The following is a 24316-nucleotide window of genomic DNA, read 5'->3' as shown; positions in this document are numbered from 1 at the left end:
AATGTCCAGGAAGTTTTTGATGCAGCCCTTGGCTTTACCACCAAGCAGGATGCAAAGAGGATGTGAAAAGGGTAGGAGAGATCAATTCAGCATAAAATTTCAAAAGAAAACATCAAGACAAAGAAACAAAGGTCTTGCACAATGCACTGCCATTCAGCTGGCAGGGTTTTGTTTGACAAGAATACACAGCACCTATGTGACAGGAGGTCACTGCAATAGGAGTAAAGTATCTCCACATCTAAGACTGAACCGGGGTCGGAAGGTGAGGGTGGGAAGGAAATACGGGTCTAAGCTGAAGTATATTGGTACGGCTGTGAATGGATCAAAGTTGAAAAATCAGAAATACAGGATGCAGCAGGGTAAGAGCGCAGGCAGTCGTGGCAATAAGCGTCTTCATCTGAAGTCATGGAAAATTTCGGGTCAAGGTGTGCTACTGCAATTGCGGGATATATCTGTAATTAAAAATATGGTAGCAGCTGGACACAACTGAAAATATGGTAGCAGCAAGGGTACAGGAACACTGGCTGAGTGGACTGCAGAAGGCTTTTCCGAGTCCACCCGGAGTGTGGATGCAGTGTCACACTGTGTTTCATCCGATCCACCCCAGCGTGCCAGCAGCGGAGGCAGGTCCGCTCTCCCACCCCAGCCTCCGTCACATATCCATGCTCCCCACCTCACATCAGCTCTAGAGGTCACATTCCCACCCTTCCCTCTGTGCCACACAGAGCAATCATGTGGCCAAAGGATGACAAAATTCAGCTCGCTAATTTGAAGAGAAACTATTCAGCTGATGGATTTCTGGGAGGAAGGCAGCAGAGGCAATATTTTTTTGGATCTCTGTGTTACCCTGACTTCCATTGTGGTTGCAGATCTGCCATGCTTCACCAAAGATAACGGGTGAAAAAGAGGACTGGGGGGAGGTGAATGACTGCCCCTTTTAGAGACCGCCTGCATCTTAATGTGAAACTGTAGGTGAAGTTTTTTGTAGTATCCCCAGTCTTTGCTGCCATTCCCAGCCAATTCACCCAAATGGTCTCTAATTTGCTATCAATGCAAATGAGTTGTAGGGATATGCACAAAGTAGGATGAGGTCCCAATAACAACTACGCAAAACTGCTTGCAAATCCATTGTTCTGTTCAGTTACTGTGCATTAATGCTCACGCGTGCAAGAAGATAAAATGGAAGGAGTGTGTGTGTGGTAAATCCGTTGTGTGCAATGTAATTATCTTTCTAATCTCTCTCGTAGAGGGGTCATTTATAGAGATGAAAATCTAGTCAACCTCAGAACTTGTGGGAGTAGTCTGGCGTATCCAAAGGTTCGCACATGTGGAAACCACCGTCTGCGCATTTGAAACTGCATGCAGGTTCAAAGAACTGGCATAGCCCATGGTTTTGTTTTCAGAGTTGCAAAGATTGCAGCTACCATTTACCTTAGATGGGCTTGAGGTTATCTTCCACACCTCTCAAAATCAAGCCTTTATATCTAGCAATCTGCATACAGCTGTTCAGAACTAAGCTGTCTGTGCACAGCCGAGTTGTTGTATAAACAATATTAGAGACTTCACTAAAGCTTTTCATGTAGTTTTATCTCAACTGCAATTTGTTTCTAGTTTTTAAAGGCTGTAGAAACATCCAGCCTTATTCCCTAGAGCCTAGTTTCACTGTTGCAACCGTTCCAATGGTATTTACAGCACTGTTCGATTTTATTTGAGCTATTCAAAAGACCTCAAGTCCCCCAAGAAAGGTGCAAATGTGTTCAAGTTCCCTATCGCTTCTATCGGTAGCAAGACTTGCTTTTCTGCTCCTGTAACTTCACTTGTAACAGGACTGTTCTTTGCTCTCATCCCCAGGTGTGCTGTCTCTGCCTGCCTACTTCAGCCCATACAACGATGGCTCTGTGTGCAGCGATGGACGGGCTGATGCTTATGCCCAGCTGGAACTCCGAACTTTAGAGCAGTCTCTGTTGGCAACTTGCGTTGGAAGCATCTCTGAACTGAGTAAGTTTCAGATGTAATCGAATGCGGTTTCTTTCAGTGAAGCAGGAGAGCCAGTCCCTCTGCTATTGAGGTCAGTGGGAGCGTTGCCATTGTTGACAGTGTGAGTAGTATTTGGCTAACGTTGTGTAAGATTTAATTGTCTCATGGGGCTGTTTATGAAAATCAGGTTGTTTCATTAGACTGCTTTATATTTAATTCACCTTGGAGATGTATGAGATGTGGCTTTTCTAGACTTTTGGTAGGTAGTGGTGTTAGTGCTGACAGAGGATGGATGCTTTTGCCTAGATGCCTCTGGAGGTTTTCTTGTACATTTGTGGAACACAGCAGTGGCACCTCCCTCAGATGGCAGAGGGTTCTCTTTGTTAGTGTTTGTGCAGTGGAAATGTCAAGGGTGCAGGATATTCAAGGAAAAGCTTTTTGGTTACTTAAAAAGTGGAGGAAAAAAAACCTGAGAGCACTTTGGTAACAAAAACTTGTTTAAAACCTTGTTTTTTAATGCTAACCAAATGAAATGTTCCATTCCTAGACTACTCACAAAGCCCCTTTAAAGTAAACAAAAATGATTTGTGTTTTCCCGGTCTACTTTTCCCTTGCAACGTTTCTGCTGGCATTGCTTTCTTAGTCTCCACCATCTGAATGCTAATGAATGTCAGGGCCAGCAAGGAGTTTGTGGGTTTCACCATTTATTTTGCAACCTGCCTTAATTTGAGGTTTTCAAATTCCTTTAACACACCTCTATTTATCCTGGAACACAAGAGAACATTTGTAGCATGGACCTAAGGTTGAATACAGCTTCCTCTCTCTCTTCCTCTGTCCCTGCTTTGGCCAACTTGGTCATTACATCTAGTGAATAGACCTCCTGATACAGTTGCCTACATTTTTTTTTTTTTTTTTTTTAAATGTTGCTGCACGTTGCCAGAAAAATAAAGAGTGTGAGTGTGCAAAGGAGAAGGAACGTTATTCTGAGCTGAAAATTTGAATTCCAGATGCATTTCTGCTATAACTGCGCAGACTTCTGTGTTAGCACCAGTGCTAGAGGATTCATGATATTCTCATAAAACGTTTAGATCCTGGAGAGTCGGGAGCTACTGAAGTGGAAAGGCGGAGATATCGGAAGGTTTTCTATTCTGAAGTGAGTCCTTAAACTGAATGTACTATGCGACAAATGAGGGGCATACATTTACATTGCAAATTGAGATTTTTAATACTCCACTGATCTGAACCACTAATAACGTTGTCATGTTTAGACATACAGTAGCTTTGTGGGGGTTTCTCCCTAACTTGTGTAATACTAGAACTCCATGGGTTCAGTGGAGGTTGTTTGGCAAATTCGGTGTATTGCTGTTAGATATAAATGAACAAATAATAACTTCCTAAGAATTTCAGAGGGAGGTGTGACTAATTCATATGTGGCACAGTTAAGTTCAGGGCGCTTTCTCAGGAACCAGCTTTGCGATGGGGCGACTATTTCAGTTCCATCCTTTCCCAGTATTGTATCTGTAGGACACAATAGAGTAACGTTTCCTGTGAGAGTTTTAGGGGACTGTAAAACATAAAGCAACAGAGGATTCTCCCAAGGAAAAAATAGATCCTAGCTATGTATAGTAATCTATAGCAATCATTCAGCTCACTGGTATGGTAGTCACACTACTCAAAGATGTAGTGTCTGAAGCCTTTATTGCAAAGCTCTTAAGAGTTTGTAATGCACTGCAATAAAAGGAGAGTAAACAGGGTGTGCCCAAAGCAAGCTTATTACACAAAGACCAGCTTTATGGGACTGCATAGCTGCTGTCTTGGGGTCATTGCTCTGTCAACTTTTTAAAAATCTGCAGCCTTAAAATCCTTTCTGAGCAGAAACTGTGTAATACAGGTCACCTTCTTCCAGGCCTCCTCAAGTCCACTAGTACTCTGACACAGAGGCAGGTTGGCTCGAGTTCAAAGACCAAGAGAACTGAGCAGCCTAGAAAGCTCCTGGATTGAGCTTCTTACAAGGCTCAGGGGCAAATTCTGGCAAGCTTGTGATAGTCAGCATGATAAAGATTGGCTTTTTAATAAGAGAGTCAGGTCTTGTTATTCTGGAGAAACCTGCAGCTAGAGTGAGAATGAGAGAAGCAGACCCTTAAAAGAAGGGATTTCTATATTGAACATAACATCATTAATTTGTCACAAGTGCCTGGGTGGGAGGGTAGAACACCGTAATCCAGTTGAAAGAAATGGGAATGATCTCATAAAATGGTGATGCCAGCAGTGAGAGTAAAGTATTTGTACTGGTGTTACTGGCTTTGCCTTGTGAAAGCTACGCTCTGAGGTTGGGCAGTGGACAATTTACAAAGATACCGCTAGTTTTTGTAGGCAGGCAAGAAACTGGTATATGTGGTTGGAAAGAGGAGAAAACCAGCATTAAAACAGGATAGAAAAATCACTGTAAATCTGCTGTTCTGAATGTGTGGTGACTGAGAGAACTTTCATTCTGTATTTTCTAACTAAAACTTGTCATTTGAAAGGCAGTTAAATTTCCCATACAACAACCTGCAAAGTGGCAGCTTGAGGACAGCTTATGCCTTTGTGGAGGAAGAAGATTACGTGCACGCACAAGACATTTCTCTTAGCTGCGAGAGATTTTATTTAGCTCAAGAAGTGTACTTAAGAGGACTGTGGATGAATAATAAAGAGATGCTTTTGCATTCTTTCTCTTTGTGCAGGTGATTTGGTATCACGAGCAATGCACCACATGCAGTGCTTGAACACCATCCGCCCAGGAATGAGCCCCATTCGGCAAACCCGGCAGCAGCAACCCATCTCCTGGTCCCCTGATGCTCTCCACACCCTCTACTACTTCCTACGCTGTCCTCAGATGGAGTCCATGGAGAATCCCAACCTTGACCCTCCTAGAATGACCCTGAACAATGAACGGTACGTAGGTCGGTCAACTGTTAGTAGTCAGGGAGTTAGGCTAAGGAGGTCTCCTTTTGTAGAGTAACCGCGTGTGCACGGGCAGCTCAGGCAGCTTTGTGGGATGCTACCTATCAGGCATCAGTTATTCCTGCAGTCAGGCCAGATTATGTTGTCAGCTTTGCCAAGTTTATGAAGCCTTGGAATTGGAACTGGAAAGTGAGCTGTTTTTTCATGCAGTCTTTCCGAGCGAGGCACATACTGTATGCTGCCAGCAGGGCTTGTCTAGAGATGCTGCCAAAAGTACGTGTGGTTGCCTAAAGCAGTAAAGACCTTACCAAAGAAAATGTTACCTTTTGAATAGCACCAATTAACAATTGTCATCATTCTCGGGAAAAGCAATGTAGTTTGCTGTGGAGAGGTTTGAAGGGATTTATGAACATCCTTCTTAAGGATTACTTCAGTTGGTGCTGCATGTCTGGTATAGAAATAAATTTATATAGGAAGCCAATAACTAAACAGAAAATGCAGTGGGTCTCCCTACCTTCTGCCAGCACCGTAACCGACTCTGAAAGCAGGCCCATTATTAGAGTGGTCAGAAATTTTCCAGCGGGATGTTTTTTCTGTTAGAAAGCTCCCTGGTTTCCTTCCTGCCCAGCTCCTTGGCAGTCTGCCTGGCAGGCTGGTGGCAGCGGAGAGCCGAGGAGCCTGAGGAGCCCCGGCCACAAGTTGAGTTCCTTGACAGGTCAGGCAGCTCCTGCTCTCCAGCTCCTCAGCTCAAAGGCAGACCGATGGCTGCCTTGCAGTTGCATCCTGCAGGGAGACCCAGGTGCCTCTGGACTTGGTAGGTTTCCCTAGTTCACAGTGCATATCCGATTGTGTATTTATTTCAGAAATCTTACCTCAATGGGAGATTGTGGTTTCTGATTAACTCCACCCAGTATTTATGCTAGCTTACTCTTTGGATGTCTTTTAGCCTGCTGGACATCAGGCCGATGGCTCTATCCTGGCCCTTCCCAAAAGCAGCCTGTGGTTGGGAAGTTTCATAGCCCAGTGAGGTGTGGAAGCCTGGGGAGGGAGGCCACATTCACAAAATAAAAAAGCAAGGTGCTTGTTGGACAGGCGAGCAGGGAAAGGAGAACATCTCTGCAGCTTTGTAAATAACGCTGTTTCTTCTTCCCACCTTGGGCTTTCCTGTACTCAGCCCCAGCTTCTAAAGTTGGTATGAAATCATGGTAACATACAAATAAATAATTATTTGAATTCATTCTAAAAACCTACAAAAGTTAGCCCTCTCTTGCTTCTTCCTATCCTTTTCTGCACATGTGGGGATTACAGTGCTTTTTCCTCTGCTCCATGCTGGATAGCCTGGGGTTTTTTGGGTTTTTTTTTGGTTTTTTTTAATTGAGATGCTTCCTAATTGCTCTCAGACTGCACTGTCTTCAGTCTGTGCATTTCTGATGCTGCAAGTCAACCCCGTCTCATGCAGACGTACGCTGGCCTGCACCAAGCCTGCCGGCTGATTTCAGCAGCCCTAAAGGCTTCTTGTAGCTGCGATCCACCACCATTGGAGCTGTGGCGGATGGCTTCATGGCCAGAGCCTAGCTGGTCAGGAGTAAGAAGACCTCTGAGAATAACAGTAGATTGAACTGTCTCCTTTTAAGGCTCTGAATTTTCAGGCCACGGTGTAGAAAAACATACTGGACAGAAGTGGCTAGTGGTCTAATTTCAGTCTTGGTAAGTTACTTTAGGTTAAGGGAGACTTCATATAAGGAGAAAAATATAAAGTTGTCACTCTTAAGCTACCTGTTCTGCTATAATATTTTGCATGTGGCTGGTCTGCGTAGCTACATCTACTGGTCACTTGTTTTCATTCTCTTGGTTGCTGAACTATCTTTCTGTACTTTATTGTAGTTTGAACTAGACCAACCTCTTTGAGGTCTCAGCCTGGCGGGAGCTCAACTATTTTAGAAAGTAAAAAAGATTGTCTTTCTGTTTGTCTGACCCTCCCCCCAGATCCTTTCAAAAAGAACAATCTGTGAGCAGAACTCAATCATCAGAGAGAGGGAACTGCTGTACACGTGTGAAGAACCAAGAGGAATTAAGTGAAGTTGAATAAAATAGGAATAGGAAGAGGCATGGCTGCACTACTCAGAGCACATTGGTAGCTCTGTTTTGTGGGCTCACTAATCTTAGTCAAATGCCCTACCTAGTGCAAGGTTGTTTATTTTGCATTTCATGTTTGCATACTGTGCAAAAAATGAGTTTTCATGAGGCCAGATTCTGTAAAGTTGTATCACTAGTTCCCACAGCTGTACAGCTGAAGCTGCTAAACAGCTTGTATCAGAAATGTAGATTAAGCTTTCTATTTTGTGTTTGTGTTCTTTTCAGTACTCTCAGTATAATGAATGATGTTACTGCAGCTACTTGTTTTGTACACTGAGGATAATAAATGAGTTAAATCAGGAGTGCAGTTATCGCTCCAATTGCTCCCAAACAATGCTCTTCACATGGTTCACCGGCGTTTTTTTGGAATGCAGGCTGCAACTCTATTCTATTTTAAAATCCGCACTAGATCCTATAACAGCTGGTGTAAGGGAAATTTCTGCCATTTTTTTCTGACCAGTACTTAGCTGTAAAGGAAATTAAAGAGGATATATTAAAATGGAGCAAAACCTGACGGTGGGGGTGGGGTGCGGAACCAGAACCTGAGGACTATCAGGTTAAACAATTGGCTTTTTTGAAAAGTTTGTGAAACCTGGAAATGCAATTAATACTGCCTGGTATACCAGAAATGAACATCCAACCCTACATTTCATTTGTTCCAAGATGTATTTGTATGTGTCTTACTGTATTCATCTCTGTGCATATTATTTAGCATACCCAGTGGAATAAATATTGCTAGCAGCACTTTATACAGGAGATAGTCCACTCTTCCCTAGCTTGAGAGGAGAGACGATTGAGGCTGCGTGTGAGATGCTAGTCTCGTGGCATGATAGATGAGGGCACTGATTCACCTAATGTGACTTGGCAAAGCTGTGCAGCCCAGTTCTTTTATTCTTTCCTGAGCTGTGCTAAATCAGCTGCAAACTCTGCATTGCTATTTTGTGCATTATGCACTCTCTCTCTCTCTGGAATATACTTGTTATATGCACTGCAATCCCAGTTTGTTTTCTACTGAAAAAAATCTCTGTCACAAACAAGGACAACAATGCTGACCTATTCTGCATTTGCTTGTGCTTCAGCTTCTAGGATCCTGTATAAATCTATCAGTATTGAATACCAATCTGAAATTTAGCAGAGAGGGATGGCTGTTAGAGCTGCTGACTCGGTAAAACCTGATCTTGGGAAGATCTGTGACCCACGTTGATTCAGTGGAAGGAACTGCAGTTGTTCAGTACTTCTAGCGATCTGACAACCTACTCTCTGTCTTGCTTGGCTTTCTCTTGTCTGTGAGCTTTCTGTGTGTCACACTGTGATGCAAAGTGCTGTGAAAATCATAACACTGTAGGGTCTGGAAGGTCTTTACTTCAACGTGAAGGCAAGCATAGAATTCAAGTTCTGAAACCATGCCTAATGGAGGGTGTCATATGCCATAATGGGCTTTTAAAAACCTAGCCGAGCTCCTGAATGTATCCTGCAGCAAACTGTATGAGGTATGAAAACATATACGCTTGCAGTGAGGTATGCAAGGCACCCCAATGAACAGAGCCAGTTTAAACTCCTATAAGCTATGTGCCTTATCCATGCTAAACACCTTGGCAACTAAAGAACTGAGGTGGGTAAACTGTAGAGTCCTGCAGGAATGGGGTGGACGTCATAGTCTCTCTAGAGCTTGGCAGATAGAGGAGCTTTCTGTTTTGGCCTCCAGCATATGAATGATTTGGGATACCAATAGATTGAAACTCTGGGAAGTTTTTGGGTTGGTTCTATCTGGTTCTGATACTTACCTCCAGGTGAAGGCATTGAAGCAGAAGAAGGAGAGGAGGCAAAATTAGAGAGAAAGCACCCAGGTATCTTAAGCAAAATATTTGAAATATTTCCACAATGAATGCAGCTGCTTGCCATATGACCAAGCCATGAGCCACTTGGAACCCCAAAAGGAGTTTATTTGTTGCACAGAGAGTAAACCATCTGCTGTTTGGTGTCAAATAGGCCACCTGAGGAGGTGTTTTGCAAATACAGAGTGCCACTTGTGCAATACTTTGGCAAACGAATTAGACCCTGAGGTGAGAACAAGCTGCTTTACTCAGTAAAACTCTCACACCTGACTGCCTGAAGGCTAAGAGCTTGTCTGTGTCATCAGAGAGCACATCTGTCTGTGTTGCTGCAAAAAAAGTGTCTCTGCAGGGCAATAAGATTTTTTTGAGTTTCTTAGAGATCATATTGTGTCGGAGGTCAGACAATGTGTTTTTGGACCATGAAGAGTGAGCGGACGCGTGGCATTCCCTCCCTCTCTGCTCTGTTTCTGCTCTGGGTTTTTTCCCATTACTTATGTCAGGCTGGCTGAGCTTGGGAGCACTCTGCAGTGTGAGATCATGTCCCAGAGCAGCAGAGCATGTTTGCTGGGATTGTTTGGGATACTGTGACTTGAGAAGGGCCATCCAAAGGTAAACGAAGTTTCTTTCTCCCTTCTTCACTTTTTCCCAAGTGGAATATAAAGCTTTTGCCTTATTTTTAATGGTGTGTCAAGGCAAGAATGCTCTCTCAGTGATACTTATCTTAAGGAGTATTTGTCTGCTCCCCATAGAGCACAAATTGAGGTCAATATTATAGTCTTACTTTACAGCTGGGTGGACTAGTCTACCCTAGGTTAATTGACTTGGCCAGGATACTGGTCCAGCCTTAAAGCTAGGAATAGACACCATTGACTGCCCTCACCCTATCTCTTTTTGGTTATTATGTGCGTACAGCATTTATTGTAGGAAAGTTAGCATGATCTAATACCTAAGAATAGGCAAAAAAGTTGGATCCTGCTTCCTTGTGTAGCTGATTATCTGTGTGTCTTTGGTAGGCTGAGCTTCTTCCTCTGCCAGCTACCCTATTTAAAAAACTATAAATGGTGTTTGCTTATCGTTGATACTGTTGGTCTGTAGAATGTTCTAAAAGTAATTCTCGGCTTGTCCATCAGGGCCTGTGGATCCGGCCATGTCAGACCTTTCTGAGCTATCCATGTTGCAGACATGCCAAGTTTTACATGTTGTCTGAGTTTGCTGGTGCATTATTTTATTCCAAATGTCAGTGAGTATAAAACAATTTACATCAGCAGAAGCACACAGACTGTACCCATCTGACTCGGTCGGTGAAAATCCAGTAAAACTCTAGTGACATTCCAGAGCTGATGTAGGATTTGTCAGCTGCCAACAGTAAAATTTGGGGCTTGCCAATTTGATGGAAATTCACAGCTCTTCAGCTGGAAAAGCTGTGGACACTGTAAGAAGCCAACTACAATCACACAGGGGGCCACCTCGTAAGAAAAGAGAAAGCTTAATTCTGTTTTCCATGTGCAGGCGTCTAGAAGGCTTGCTTCAGATTTGCTACCTCTCTTGAGGAGTCTGTTTTGTGATGTGATTGTAAACAAACCTGGGCTCACGCAGTTTCTCCCTTGTCTCATGAAATCCTTCAGAAAGGCTGCTGCTCATTCTGCTTTCAGCTGGATGGCTGCTTTTATCTGCAGGGTTCAAAAGTGACCTAAAATTTTTTCTGCTTCCAACAGGACTCCTCCCATTGCATCTGTTACCTCACATGATCCAGGGCCCATGGATAAGCATGCAAACCATATTTTTCAATAGGGTCGAGCAGGAGAAGTGGACTAGTGCCTACTCTCCTGTGCCACATTAGCTGGGCAGTAGGAGGAAGGAGCTGAGCTATCTACTTGGGTTTTCTCTCTGCGGAGTATTTCCAGCAATGCCTGCTCTGAAACATTATTTATTCGGAAAGGATGAAAAATGCATCTGATGCTGCCAGAAGAAAAGATTGTAGCCCTTTCGTGCTATTTTTGAGTGCTATTTGCTCAAATGCTATATTCTTCCAAAATCTGAGCTATTGATTTAAATCGTCATTGGCTAGAACACTTGATATTTTTTGTCTTGTGGCGTATAATCCAAATTTACTCTGGCTAGCATGGAAACCAGAGATGGATCTAAATTAATAGTTCCTGATACAGCGTCAAAATCCTGTCCAACCACCCCTTGATTCAATGGTGATCAAGTTTGCATCTCAGCCTATTATGCTCTTAGATTCAAATAATCATGCTCAGACCAGACTGAGTAGACCAGTGGCCTTATGACCTTATTTTATCTTTCATACTTTGTAAAATTCAGTCTGTCCTCAGATACATCAGAGACATGCCATTGACTTCGTAGACAAGGCACTTCAGGACATGGTTTAGTGGGCATGGTGGTGTTGGGTTGACAGTTGGACTCGATGATCTTAAAGGTCTTTTCCAATCTAAACGATTCTATGATTCTACTGAGAGAAAGATAATCTCCAAGTTGTTTGTGCATCTGCTTTCCTACAGTGCTACTTTCAAGAGGCTTCTGGCACAGTTTCCCCATCGAGAGTCTTGCAGTGGTTGATGCAAATAAAGAGCCCCTGCGCTGTGGCTATTTCTAAATCCCCAGTGACCATCTGATGAATGGTCATCACATTTTCTAAATTTCACGTTTTGAAAAAGCATTACTTTGATCTTATGTAGTACCTTTTTACTTGATGATCTCTAGGTGCATCGTTAGAAGTAATTAGAGCCTTCAGCTCTTTCCCTCACAGTTAGCTGCTTTCTTCCTCTGTATTCAGAAAACACCTGGCGCAACTAAATGTTCATTCTGAAATTGCTTGAGACAGGAGTGATTTGGCCACATGGATCAAATTTATACAATGATATCAATTGATATTAAAGAGAATACTAACATCCCAGTTAATGTGAATGGTCTCCAGAAAGTCTTGCTCTGTGTTGCATGGGCATCCAACTGGCAGAAAAGGAAGGAAAATCAGGAATAACCTGCAGAGCCTGCTGCTGAGTCCTGTGTTTGCTTGAGCTGCATCCTCCACACCACTGAGAAGTATCGCTGCTTTCAGAGCTGGTTAAGGATTTTCAAGACAAATCTTTTCTCCAGATGGATGTTTCCAGACTCTCGCTGATCTGTCATGAGGCTTTTTTCCCCCCTCTACTCTTTTTAACTGCAGGTTTATGGAATTTTATTAAGTGCAATAGCTACATCATTGTCTGTCTTTTAGATTTATCTGTGTCCTAGCCTTTCCTATTTCAAATTTAATATATTTATGTCTGAATTCTTTTATTTTACAGCCATGTCCCATTGTTACCATGCCACATCAGGAACAGAACTTGATACACTTAGTTCAATGGGCTGTGTCTTTGAAAAGGTCTGCAATAAAACAAGTTCTGGGATCTCTTGTCTAAGAGATCTTAATATTTTTCTATTCTGTCTACAGCTGCCTCACCAATCAAGAATAGGTATTTACGAATAATAAAAGTAGACCCTGATTAATTTGCCTTGAGACAGAATAATGCTGTAATCATACATTCATGTTTAACAGTACTTAAATCCACTCAGTATTCCTGAAGTCAACGGGGTGATTACAGAAAGGTATGTCAGTGAGCATATTCCAGTCCTACCCCCATGCAATAGTCCCACTGATTTGTATTTTTTTTTTTTCCCCAGAGCTATTTTGGTATAAATATACTGATTAAATATAGGGAAGCAGAAGGAAGCCTTACATTGAGCTGTGCCATTATGGCTTTGCTTGTTCAGAGTGGACATAAAAATGTGCCCCTCTTTGTTTTAAAGAGGGAAAAAAAAAAAGCTATTTGCTATTGATGAAAGATTAGTTTGGTAGATTTATTAGAAGACTAAGAAGGCTATAAACAGTTAAGGTCAGCTTCCTTTACCAACACTAAGCAGAGAAGCTGTTACCATGTATTTTTGCCGGTTTCAGACTTGGACCAGTTAATGTCAGACTTGCAATTTTGAGTTACTCATGCACAAGGAAGATGGAGTGAATGGCCCTATTTCAGAGGCAAGTGAGCTACAATCAACATGTATCTATTGACTAAAATTAACTGTTCATTGGCAGTGCTGTTCCTGACCTTAGGCAGGATTATGTATTTGTTGAGCCCATACTGAATAGTTGCAATATATTTAATATCTTCCACAGTTTTGAGAATCGACAACATGTATCATTTAACAGGAGGAGTCAGTAGCTTTATCGCACTTGCAGCGAGCAACTTTCACCTTCCTGCTCTTTATGGTGACATCTCAGTAGATATTACAGCCGTAAACATCTAGCCAGAAAAAAACCAGGAACACTTAGAAGCTACTGACTTTTTAACAGGGTCAGAGCCTGTGCTGGTGGGACTCCTTCTACATATGTGCTCCTGGTATCCTAACTGAAACACTGAAGAGAGATCCAGGATGAAATGTTTATGTTTGTTTATTACTCTGTGAGTGTGTCCATGCATGCTCTGAGAACCATAGCATTGGATATGTGAAGTGAATTAAAACTAAGTCAGGTTCAAGTCAATAGGTGACAGACAGTAGTTATGTTTGGGGTCCTGGTAATATTCCTGCCTTTGCCTGGCATCATCTATTGAGGTATTTTTAAGTTGTAATTTTTTTAATTGTTCACTTCTTTATAGTTCAAAGATTGCAAAATCGGAATGTGAGGGATGACCTTGGCAGGGAATTAATTGCAAACCCTGAGGATCGAATTCATCCAAGTGTTACTGCTGAAACTGGCAATGCAGTCTACTCTGAATTAGAGGGGTTTTTCCCCCACCTCTGTCTTTTATGTTGTTTGTATAAACAAACACTCCTCAATTTTTTTTAGCTCTGTGTATCTCACACCTGGGACAGACTAGCCTTTCTTCCATATTACCGGCTGTAAGCAATTTGTAGTGTTATTGGAGTGTTTCCAAAGTAGCCTGTATCTTCTGATCTTTCTGTATTGGAGCAGGGGTGTGGTACAAACACAGATTATTTAAATTCTCTGCAAAGAAGAGCTTCACTGTATATGAAATCAAACAGCCCAGAGCAGACTGCACGGAGAGTAAAGAGACTGCCCTCCTATGCCAGCCTTGGCACACAGGGAAAGCATTACAGGTGAAAAAGAGCATACACACCGAAACAAAAATCTGATGCTAATTAATGGCCGTATGTGAAGCCACGTGCCAAAAAGTCAGGCTCTTAGCTGTCTTGAAACCTTGCTGCTGCTTATGCACTCTTTCCACGGACAATAGTTAAGGATGGTCTGAGAAGTCTGAGGGGTCACAGATACAGGGGGGACAGGTCACCTGAAAGATTACCAATTTCCCGTGGTCCTGGGCAACCTGCTCTAGCTGACCCTGGTTTTGAGCAAGGGGGTTTGGTCTAAGCAATCCCTAGGAGTGCCTTTCAACCTCAGCTGTTCTGTGGTTCTAATTATAGCATTTGTCCCTTAAAGTTGTTTTACGTGCATCAGCCTGGTAAATTCCCGATCGTGGATAGGTATCAATACGTTGTTTCCTAGAACTGGCTCTTCGGGTAAACAGCGGGCAGTAGTTGATCCTTACCACCTACCTAGGGAAGTAATAAGGCATTTGACAGTCTTTGTCCTGTCACTTACAAAACATTTGTTTGAAAAACACTATTTTCTGCTTTCATAGGCATTTTACAGTAGACCTCAGTGCTTGCTGGAAATCCCCAGAAAGACTGTCTTTGACCTAAGCCATTTCTGGCAAATGTCCTCTATTTGTAAAAATGTTTGAAAACTCCATAGATGATCTTTGGCTGTCTTGTTTAGCAATGAAGAGATGACAGCCACTGTGCATGTATGTGTGTGTGTGTGTGCGCGCGCTACCACCCTGCAATTACTACAGCTACAGTAATTACTGTAACTACTGTAAAGATGTCCGTGTTAAGTTCTTGGCTTCTGCTCTTCAGTTTCCATCTGTTCAGATAAAAAAGAAGGTGCAAGAAAATGAGAGCCTGGCAACTTAGCTGCCTGGATTCTCTGGGCTGGTACAAACAGAAATCTTCAGTGCCTGTAGGCACCCTGTGTTGTGTATTGTTTATTGTTTGCTGTTTCATGATGAGAAGACTAAGCAGCAAGCTAGCACCAGAAGTGAAGGAAAGATAATCCAGGGCAACTTAAAACAAAACTGTTACAGCGTGTGTTATTAAAAAGGCATTATAGAAACATGGAAATGAATAAGACAAGGTCTCCTGGCTTTTTCTTCCACCTTTTGGACAGTGACTGCCCATTGAAATAGGAGAGGACTGACCGAGAGTCTAAATTTCTCTACTTGACTCTAGCTGGTTTGCTGTCATTTAATATCAGCCTCTCTCCAATTTTCCCTAGGCATAGATCCTTAAAGACGGTGTTGTGATAGCAATGTAGTGCTCTTGTAACTAATATAAGTAAAAAGCAGTAACTCTGTGGATGAAAGGTTCTGAACATATTGCAAAGAACAATGATGGTCACAAGCCAACAAGTTTCTTCTTTTTCAGTAATTGCTGTTTCCAGTTGAAGCTAATGTTATTTCCTATTGGACTACACTACAGACCTTCACTTGCAGAACTTGCCTGTTCCCTGACAAAGGAGTTAGCTGGTGCTTTTAACAAAGGCCACGCTAAATAAAGATGCAATTCTGAGCTTTTGCTGTGCAGCAGCCAGAGCTGGCAGGTTGTTGGGGGTTTTGCTCTTATTGTTCCTGACATCTTTGTAACAGAGAGCTAAGCTCTTCTGAAGAGTAAATGTTTCTGGGTATAATTTATGATAATAGCAACAATCATTCTTTCTCTTTGACCTCGTGGAGAGATTAGAAACTAAGCTTTCCCTGGGGTAATTCTAGATTGGTATGTCTCTGCTTTGTTTCCTTTTTAAAGGAGACCCTGGCAGTTCTCGTCCTATACCTACGAGTGCATGTACTGCCATGACCTGGTGGTCGCTTACAGAGCGAAACTGTACTGTTTTCATCACATGTTTTTACAGTAAATGCTGAACTGACTGTTTTAAAAAGCATGTCTGCTCTGCAAGACAAATCCTATTCAAATGAGTTGCATGTCTGAGCTGATTCAGCTTCGTGGATTTTTCTGGGGCTAAACAACCTTGTGTTGCTACAATGCACGCTGGTGTAACGTGTTTGCTTAGAGAGGAAAGAGACGGAGCTGTGTTTTGCTCGTACTGCTTATCAGTCTAAATCTGGAGCGATGCTGCTGAAAGGGGTAGTTTCAGTTACGGGGAACTTGAGTTCCACTGAAGAGTTTGTACCTGGAGTTCCTTCCTCCATGGATGAGAAAGTATATCATAATGGCTAGAGAATAGAGCGGGGGAGACAGAAGCTGTAAGTTTTTATTCCTAGGCTTGCTGGAAAACCCTCTGCTACAGTAAGGAATTCACTTAGCTATTCCTCACCTCTTTGGCTTCCTTCAGAAATGCAAAAGATCCTTCCAGGGAAACATGGGGTCCTTCTGAGACCTTTAGAAGTGCTAGGATTTTTCAGTAGGAAAGGATGAGTTGTCCATGATGCAGTACTAGAGGATAGTTAAGCTAGTTCAGAGAGCGAGCACATTAGCATGAAATTGTAACAGGACTAATATAACCTGCTCAGAATGTATCTTGTTGTAATTATATTGCTTCCAGCATCCAGACTGTGTGATTAAGAGTTACCTCTGTGCAGCGCTGCACGGTGCCAGGTAGTCAGTGCTCAGTTCCCTGTTGTGGCTGCCAAATCCTTCAGGAAGGATCTCCCTAAAGAGTTGCATTAGAACATCACAGAAACATAAGTTCCTTAAGTGACTTTCCACCTGGGCATCCCATTCTTCCTTATACAAGAAGTTACAATAGTTTAATTAACTCACTTTGGAACGTCTTTAGTCTGCTAAACTCTGTGTTGAGACATCCAATATGCTTAAGGTTAAGTGGCCAAACTAACTTAATCTGACTGTACCTGTAGGAAGGGTATTTGCCCCAGTGTAGTGATGTGTTCAAGTTTTGGCTATGAACAGCTTTATTCACATAGTCAGGGCTCAGAGGTACCTGTTGTAAAGAAAGGCAAATGAAAACTAGTTGATTTCTCAAATAATTTTATTTCTTCAATTTTCTTTGAGGTAAAAACTCTGGGAAGAAGGATACCTGTTTCCCATGTTTCGTATACATTTTATTGATTACTCTTTGTGTTTGGATGGCACGGCACTGAGTGTTGATAGAAAGGTTTATTCAAGCAACAGGTAATGAAGTGTAGAGCAGATGAAGACTTTCAATGATAATATTTTTCTCAACAAGCTGAAAAAGAATAATTCTACACATTGCACTTGGCATTAGAATTGATGCATGTTTAACTTCATCATTTTTAACATATTCATCGACGCTTCTGTGGTTTTAGATCTGCTTTCTGGCAGCAGGATTTTAACGGGGCTGAAAAGAAAAAAATATCCTTGTTATTTGGTATTAGAAACAAAAATTATTACTTTGTCATGCTAGTCATTAGCTGAGTGGGTAGCTGGAGCTTGAAATTCCTCCGTGTTCCTGTAGTAACCACAGTGCTGCACCCTCTGCGATGGTCAAAATGAAGCAGGTTGGACCTGTTGCAAGAACAGGTTTTAGCTGTGTATAAGAAAACTGCACCCTCTTACCCCCCATTAGATTGTTTATCTAATCTATTAATATAAGACTATTTAAGTGTGCCTTTTTAGAGAGAGAGAGATGGAGTAAAAGATAACCTTGATATGGAGAGTTGTATGACAGTTGGGTTTTTTAATCTGCCTCCTAGCCTGTACTGCAGATGTCATGGGTATAAACAAACATTGGTAGTGTCTTACTCAGTTATTTGCAAACTTGGCATAAAATCTGCAACTCTGTAGTTCAGAGTACATGAGATGTCATACTACCAAAGTTTTATAAGTTGCTTTGTAGGAAAGTATCGGTTATGCCGCTGTGCGTGCTGCTGGCCTCCTATTTGTGCTAGTGGTCTTGGCAACTGTGTGCACGATGGTGTCAGGATTTGAAGGTAAGTGCCTTTACGTCTCTCGTTTGCAAGATTGTCGTTTGTGAAGATTCCCCCTACTTCTGGTGTTGAACTACATGTGTTTTGAGGAATGGTTGAAGTTGCCTGCTTGATTCTGCAGTGCATATGTGGGTAACGTTGTCCTTCTGGAGAAACTGGGAGAGCACTGAAGTGAGTTAGCTTTATGAGCTGACAGTGTTTGAAAGACTTTAAGACCAGACTTGCCAAAGTTCATGATGTTTTGTCAGCTATGGCTATTGTCTGCAGCACATAAATTCATTATAATAGGAACTCTACAACTCTGGCCTTAGATCTATAGACCTTTTCCTAAGAGAAAGCAACACAGTTTTTATAGTTCAGTAGAGATGTCATGAGGCTACAAATAGCCAAGGTGGCAAAACCTTCTTAGCTTAACATTACATGTGTCCTGCCTGCGTTGTTCTTGGTTAGACCAAACTGTTATCTGCCAAAAAGAATCCTGCAGTTATATATTGAGGTATTGAACCATAACATTATTATTTGAAATTCACTGAAAGTTCATACACTGTAACAGTCAAAGCAAGAGACTGTTCAGCAGCAGATCTAATTAACCGTGTTGAAAGCAGACTTAATAGCTGGAATTTGTGGCATCTGCTGAGAAGCGCTACAGCTCCAAATGTTGAAATTTAATGCATGCATACTCTAAATTTAGGATCTTTGGAAACTGAAAGAATTTGAGCTTGACCAATGAAGTCCACCTATCACAATCCCGTTGTTAAGCCGTTATGTCTGCCATTTGTAGTGCTACTTAGGTTCATTGATATCCATTGATATGACCATAAAAAACACAGTGACAGAAGTATAAAAAGAGTTTGAAATTGGGAGATTTCACAGTATTAAACACAAATGGAAGAGTAAGGGGATTTCAAGTCTGGCACAAAAGGACTGATTTCATCACAATGGTGGTTTTCCTTAAATTCAGGACACTTCTGTTGCTTATATTTCTCACATCTATACATTTACATGGCACTATTTATTTAATTATCTAAGGCAAAATGCAAACATGTAACTCATTATGCTTTCCAGTAAAAAACAAACACATTCATTCACCTCTGGTACCAAACATCTTTGCATGAAACAGAACTCTCTCTTCATTTCTGCACAGCAACTCTTCAATATTTTAAGACAAGAACTAAGGAACAAAACAGAAGCTCCTTGAAGGTATAGGTGAAATATGTTCATTGAGCAGCTTGCCATTAGGACAAAGTGATGTTCTCTTGCAAAATAATAATTTAAAAAATGCTACACTGGCATCTATTTCATCCAGCAGTGATATTACTCCTCCTTATAATCTTTCATTGATGACAGATCTTGTGTGTCTTACCTGGTACTGACTTAGAGAGAAGACTACTGCCTATTCATTCACAAATGCTACACCCTGTGGGCTTGATTGCCTTTTATTCCAGAAAATGGACTCTTAAATTTTGGCTGTTTTGTGAGACCACCTGTGATTGTAATACAGCAGCCAGAACCTGGACTGTGTAATTACACTATTGGGTGGAGTGGGTACCTGATTTTAGTGCACGCATTGCATTATTGTACCTAAGAGAGCTCCAAAATCAGTTCTTTTCATCCGCATGTATTGGTGTGTTCCTCATGCCTTCATGCTAAATTAGTTTCTGGAATTTCTCAGATTCCAGGAGTGTGAAAATCCAAAAGATTACTTTTTCATTAAGATTTTAATTAAGAAAACACTGACGTCAGCATCAGGCGAGATTGACGTTACAAGAAGGCCATGCTCACAGTAGCGTGATGTGCCACAGAAGTGTAACACCAGTCAAGCAAGTAGAAAAATAGAAGTTTCATCAACTTCTTAGTCCTGAAAATGAAAGAATCATCTTTTAACCTTGAAATGTTTAGCCTCTAGATACCATTATTTTGTGTTTGAAAATTTCTCTTTTGAAATACTAAGTTTTGGCTTGTGCCATAAGGTAAATGGGAAACGTTTCCCTATTTATTGTGGAAAAACCTTTGCTTTGGTGAGGAATGTCTTTGTTTAGCTGAACAAACTTTTGCAGTTATAATTAATTAAACAGTTTTCAGTATTCCAGAACTACACAAAAATATTTATCTTTCTGGCTCTTTGTTCACACAGTTGTAACTCCGGAGCTTCAGGCAATTTTCATACGCATGGCAACGCTCTGCCTTCAGGATTTTACAACCGGGCCCTGAAAATTAGTTCTATGATTCAATCTGGCAGATTGGTTTTGGCTTGAGAATCAGCATATGTTTTTAACATACGCATGTTGGCAAATCAGATTGAAGTCATAACTAAGAGGCCTGTTATCTCAATCCTACTACTGCTTTTGGGAATTAAATATAATGGGCAAAAAAACGACAAGGGAGGAGTCTCAGCACTGGGTAGTGAAGAACCGCACTGACCCCAGATAAATCTGCTTGCAGATAGCAATGGTTTTTTTTTTTTTCACTTTGCCAGCATAGCTGTTGGAATGAACCATAGGATTTACCTCTTGGTTTTTCTGCCCACAGGATCAAGGCTAATCCAAGAATAGCAGACAACCCATTCTGGCGCTCTGCCCGTGTTTATCGCTGCCTATCACATAGCATGCTGTTACAGGCTCATTTCTTTAATGCATGTAGTTTGTATTCGTGTCCTGCTCCAAAATGTACCAGTGTTTAGCTCTGCAGGAGGAATTGTTGCACAGGGCAAGGTTCCCTCGGTCAGTCTCTTTGGGGTGGGTCATGGGTATCGGGTCTCCAAATGTCAGACTGGTTCAGAGGAGACCAGGACGTGCCAGCCATTTCTGGTCCTCCCGCAAAAAAAAAAAAAAAAAAAAAAAAAAAAAGTAGTTGTATTTAAAACAAGGACACAAAGGGACTTTTAAAGATTTTCCATGTGAGTTGATTTTGAAGTTTGAGGCAGTTTGTGACCTGCTGTGTAACCCAGCGCAAGCATGTTTGGGCTTTTAGAAACTTAAATTGTAAAAGCACAAACGACAGACAGCAATTTCTGAAGGGCGTGCAGATGCGAAGCATCCTTTCTGTGGGTCAGGGCAGGCCCGAGGGGCCGCAGCGAGGTATATTCCCACCCCACCTGCCCAACATCACAAGCACTGTTTCCTTTAAAGCAACTGCTGCAAAGGGGCTGGGCCACAGCTAGATCGTGTCCGGAAAGCCTTTTGGGCTTGCAAAATGGAAAGCTTGCAAGCCAGGGTAGTCACCTTTTTTGTAAGTTGGGAAAGGCTTAACAGATTTGGTGCAAATGACCTGGGCAGAGCCCCCGTTCTGTGGTGGGAAGAGGCTGTGTCTCAGCGACAACGCGAGGATGCTCTTGGCCGGTCAGAGATGGGGTTTAAGACCCAGGTCCTATGGAGGAGATCTGTAGAACTGACCTCTGCAAGCCTGGTGGTACCAGCTGACACGCATAGGTGACTGGCAAGTGCTGTTTTCTGTGTCTAATATGAGATTCAGCAAGTCAGTCCTCAGAGTTGCATCTGATCTTCTTGCAAGTGATTTAAACATACAGCTGTGTATTAACTGAGGTCAAGACTGCAGCTAGGTCCAGAGTCGTGCAAGAATAGTTCATCTCCCAGATTGTCTGCAGTAGTTTTCAGCTTATGGAGAATTCTTGGATGTCGAGGAGTCGGGAGGAGCAAGAGGAGCACGATCGGTGGTTTCCCTTCCTCCGCGTTTCCTCTGTTGAGGTGGCTACTCGCCGTGCCCGTCGGGGATCAAACAGCTCTGTGTGTGTCTGGGGGAGGCAGATGGAAGTCAGTCACATCCCTGACCGCATAACTATGACCATATTGTTGTAGTTAAAACTATCGTGTATATCTATCTGACTCTTATCATCAGCTATATACAATTTCAGCTGGTTTTAATTATTTTCTCTCTGTCTAGAAACCAAGAGTTCCTTCTGCCACAGCATACAGATGTTACAAATATGTTTTTATAACAAGACACATGGCACATTCCAAAGCAGCACAAGGACTTGTTTTCAGGCTGAAAATGGAATCTTTTCCCTCTTGTTAAAACAAAGTTTGTGAAATGTGATTATAATAAATAAACCACAGACTTGATGGTCTTTTTTAAGATTCATAGTGAGTTCCTAATGATTACTTCATGGGTTTTTTTTAGTGAGCTTCAATTTAGTTTTTACTTTGATTTGCAGTTAACATGAAGTAAAACCTGTCTGATGCTGCACCTTATTTCTCTGATGCTGCACCTTATTTCTAAGTGTGGTTTGCAGACAAGGGTGGAAAAGGGGGTATTTCTGTCTGTGGTTACTAGGATTGCGAAGAAAGATCAGAGCTGCCAGTTCTAGATTTAACCTATTCTTGTACCATTTTATATTCTATAAGCAGAGGAAACTGTGAAGGCAGATTCAGTGGAGAAAGGATCCCAATAAATATAATATTATCCAGATGTTTTTCATTCCATTAGTGTCTGACTGAAGAATAACTCGCTAAACTGTGGAAGTTAGTGTTGTGGCATATCCAAGCCAAGACCTTAGTAACTTGATAATGATCCACTAAAATTTGAGACCTCTTATCTTCTAAGATGTGAGCCAGTTATTGTTTCAAGGGAATTCAGAAGAAAACTTTCTTTTTGGGCCAGTTGGCTGTGATTAAATTTCTTCTTCCTTTTCTGTGAAGATCTGGGACTGTCTGCTTTGAAAGACGTGGCATTTGTTGAGATGATCCTTGAATCAGATCCAGCATGGTAATTCCTATCTTTTCTCTGTAAATGTGGGGGGTTTTTGCAAATTCAGTAAAATATTTTAAATCTGAAAGGAGTGGCTCCTGACTTAAGCTGGTTGTGTTTTGGAGCAAAGATTTTGTGTTTTTTTTCTAAATCATCATTTCTGTTGTTATTTTATTCACGTATAATTACATACTCAGAGTTTTGTATTTTTTTTCCTGCAGCTTGAAGAGGGGTTTAGTGTTCGAGAATCCAAACTGTAAATATGCCACTGTTTTCCACATCAACATGACATGGTTTAGGTTTTGGATACTCTGTCTTGCCTCAGAGTCTCTTCCCTTCTCCAATTAATGAGACTTCACTCTGTTCTCTTTTTGACTCTGTTACCATCCTTGGGGTTTTTCCATCTTGGTGTAAAGTTCAAACAACGCCTCTTCTAGCTACCCTCCTACATGATTCACCATTTTGTTGCAGATTAGTCTTACTCCTGCCTGTTTTTCCCTTAAATAGTTCTGCTCATTGTATGGGGCTCTCCCAGGACCCCTAACTAGGAGCCTTGAAAAGCTATGAAAAAGCCTGCTTGGCTTACTGGGCAATCTGGCAGTCACTCCCAGTATCCCTGCTAGTCACATTACTCCCTTCTCTGTGTGCACATGTGCAATATGACTTTTAAGCTTATTCCTTTAAAAAAAAATACAAAAGAGAACAGGTGAGACTGAGCTATAGCTTTTTATAGCTGTTCTTAATTCGCTTTGTGTTAGTGACTTTGAGCTCTGTCATTTTAGGGTAAAATGGGACTGAACCATGGAGTTTCATTCCAGCATTAAACTCAAATATTAGCTCACTGCACTGCACTGAAAGCCCTTCCTTTTTTTCAGTCCCTTGCAAAAAACCACAATGATCTCTAAAGATCTGGGATTCTTCTCTGCATGTAGCCTCTGTATATTTTCAGTAAACCAAATACAGGGGAGTTATTGTGGGGTACCCCACTTGGACCAGAAGTATTCTGATATTTACATGTGCTTTGTGATGCTAAAGTTTGCACGTGTTTAAAATGTTAGCAGGGGCTTATAGAGCAATTGTTACAGATGAAGGGGAGAGAAAGCTGTCCAGTCAAACCATTTAGAAGACTATGGGACAGGCTGGGTGAGAGACTATCTGTTGCGTGTGTGTCTCAGGACCAGCTCAGACTGCCAAGAGGGAGACAAATTTTGCTGTTCTCACCTGCTGCCGTTGGGACAGTGTTTTCTTTCCTGCTTTAGAAGAAGGAGATTCTTGTTTAGGAGAACACGGTGTTTCTTTCTTGATGTTGCTGTCACTGTTGGCTCCCTCTTTGTTTTGCTGGAGCAAAACAGGAGGCGATGAAAAATAGCAGAGGAGGAGAAGAGAGGTGGCTGCAGGCAAAATGTCTCCTTGCCTTCCTCCTCCTTTCTTCAGTGATCTTGTCGCTGGACCTTCATGGGGACCTCCTGGGCATGGATAGCATGGCTGTTTCTTCTGGGAACACCTACTGTTTTCCTCTGAGATAGCAGGTATTCCTCACCTCTGAAAGTCAAGCTCCAAGTGCGTTGTCCTAGCATTCAAAGCAGAGGAAGGATGACATGATTTTCTAACTCCTGTGGAGGTCTTTCCTCTTTTGCATACAATTAACTTCCCTCTGCCAAAAATCTCTTGGCCCCAGGGCCAGTTTCTTTGTGATGCCTGAGTTAACACTGAAAGTCT

At 41.9% G+C, this 24316-nt stretch overlaps 1 protein-coding gene across 1 annotated transcript in view; it reads left to right on the top strand.

Moving 5' to 3' along the window:
- ABTB2 (ankyrin repeat and BTB domain containing 2) overlaps positions 1–24316 on the top strand; it is a 136095-nt gene that overhangs the window by 82750 nt on the left and 29029 nt on the right. The window contains exons 2-3 of the mRNA XM_030038799.2: positions 1852–1998; positions 4701–4911. Of these exons, the coding sequence (XP_029894659.1) occupies positions 1852–1998; positions 4701–4911 (358 nt within the window). The remainder of the gene's footprint in view (positions 1–1851; positions 1999–4700; positions 4912–24316) is intronic.

The sequence above is a fragment of the Aquila chrysaetos genome, chromosome 16, assembly GCF_900496995.4.
Source record: "Aquila chrysaetos chrysaetos chromosome 16, bAquChr1.4, whole genome shotgun sequence".
Lineage (NCBI taxonomy): Eukaryota > Metazoa > Chordata > Aves > Accipitriformes > Accipitridae > Aquila > Aquila chrysaetos.
The sequence above is the reverse complement of the archived record's forward strand: the minus strand, read 5'-3'. Positions and strand labels throughout refer to the sequence as shown.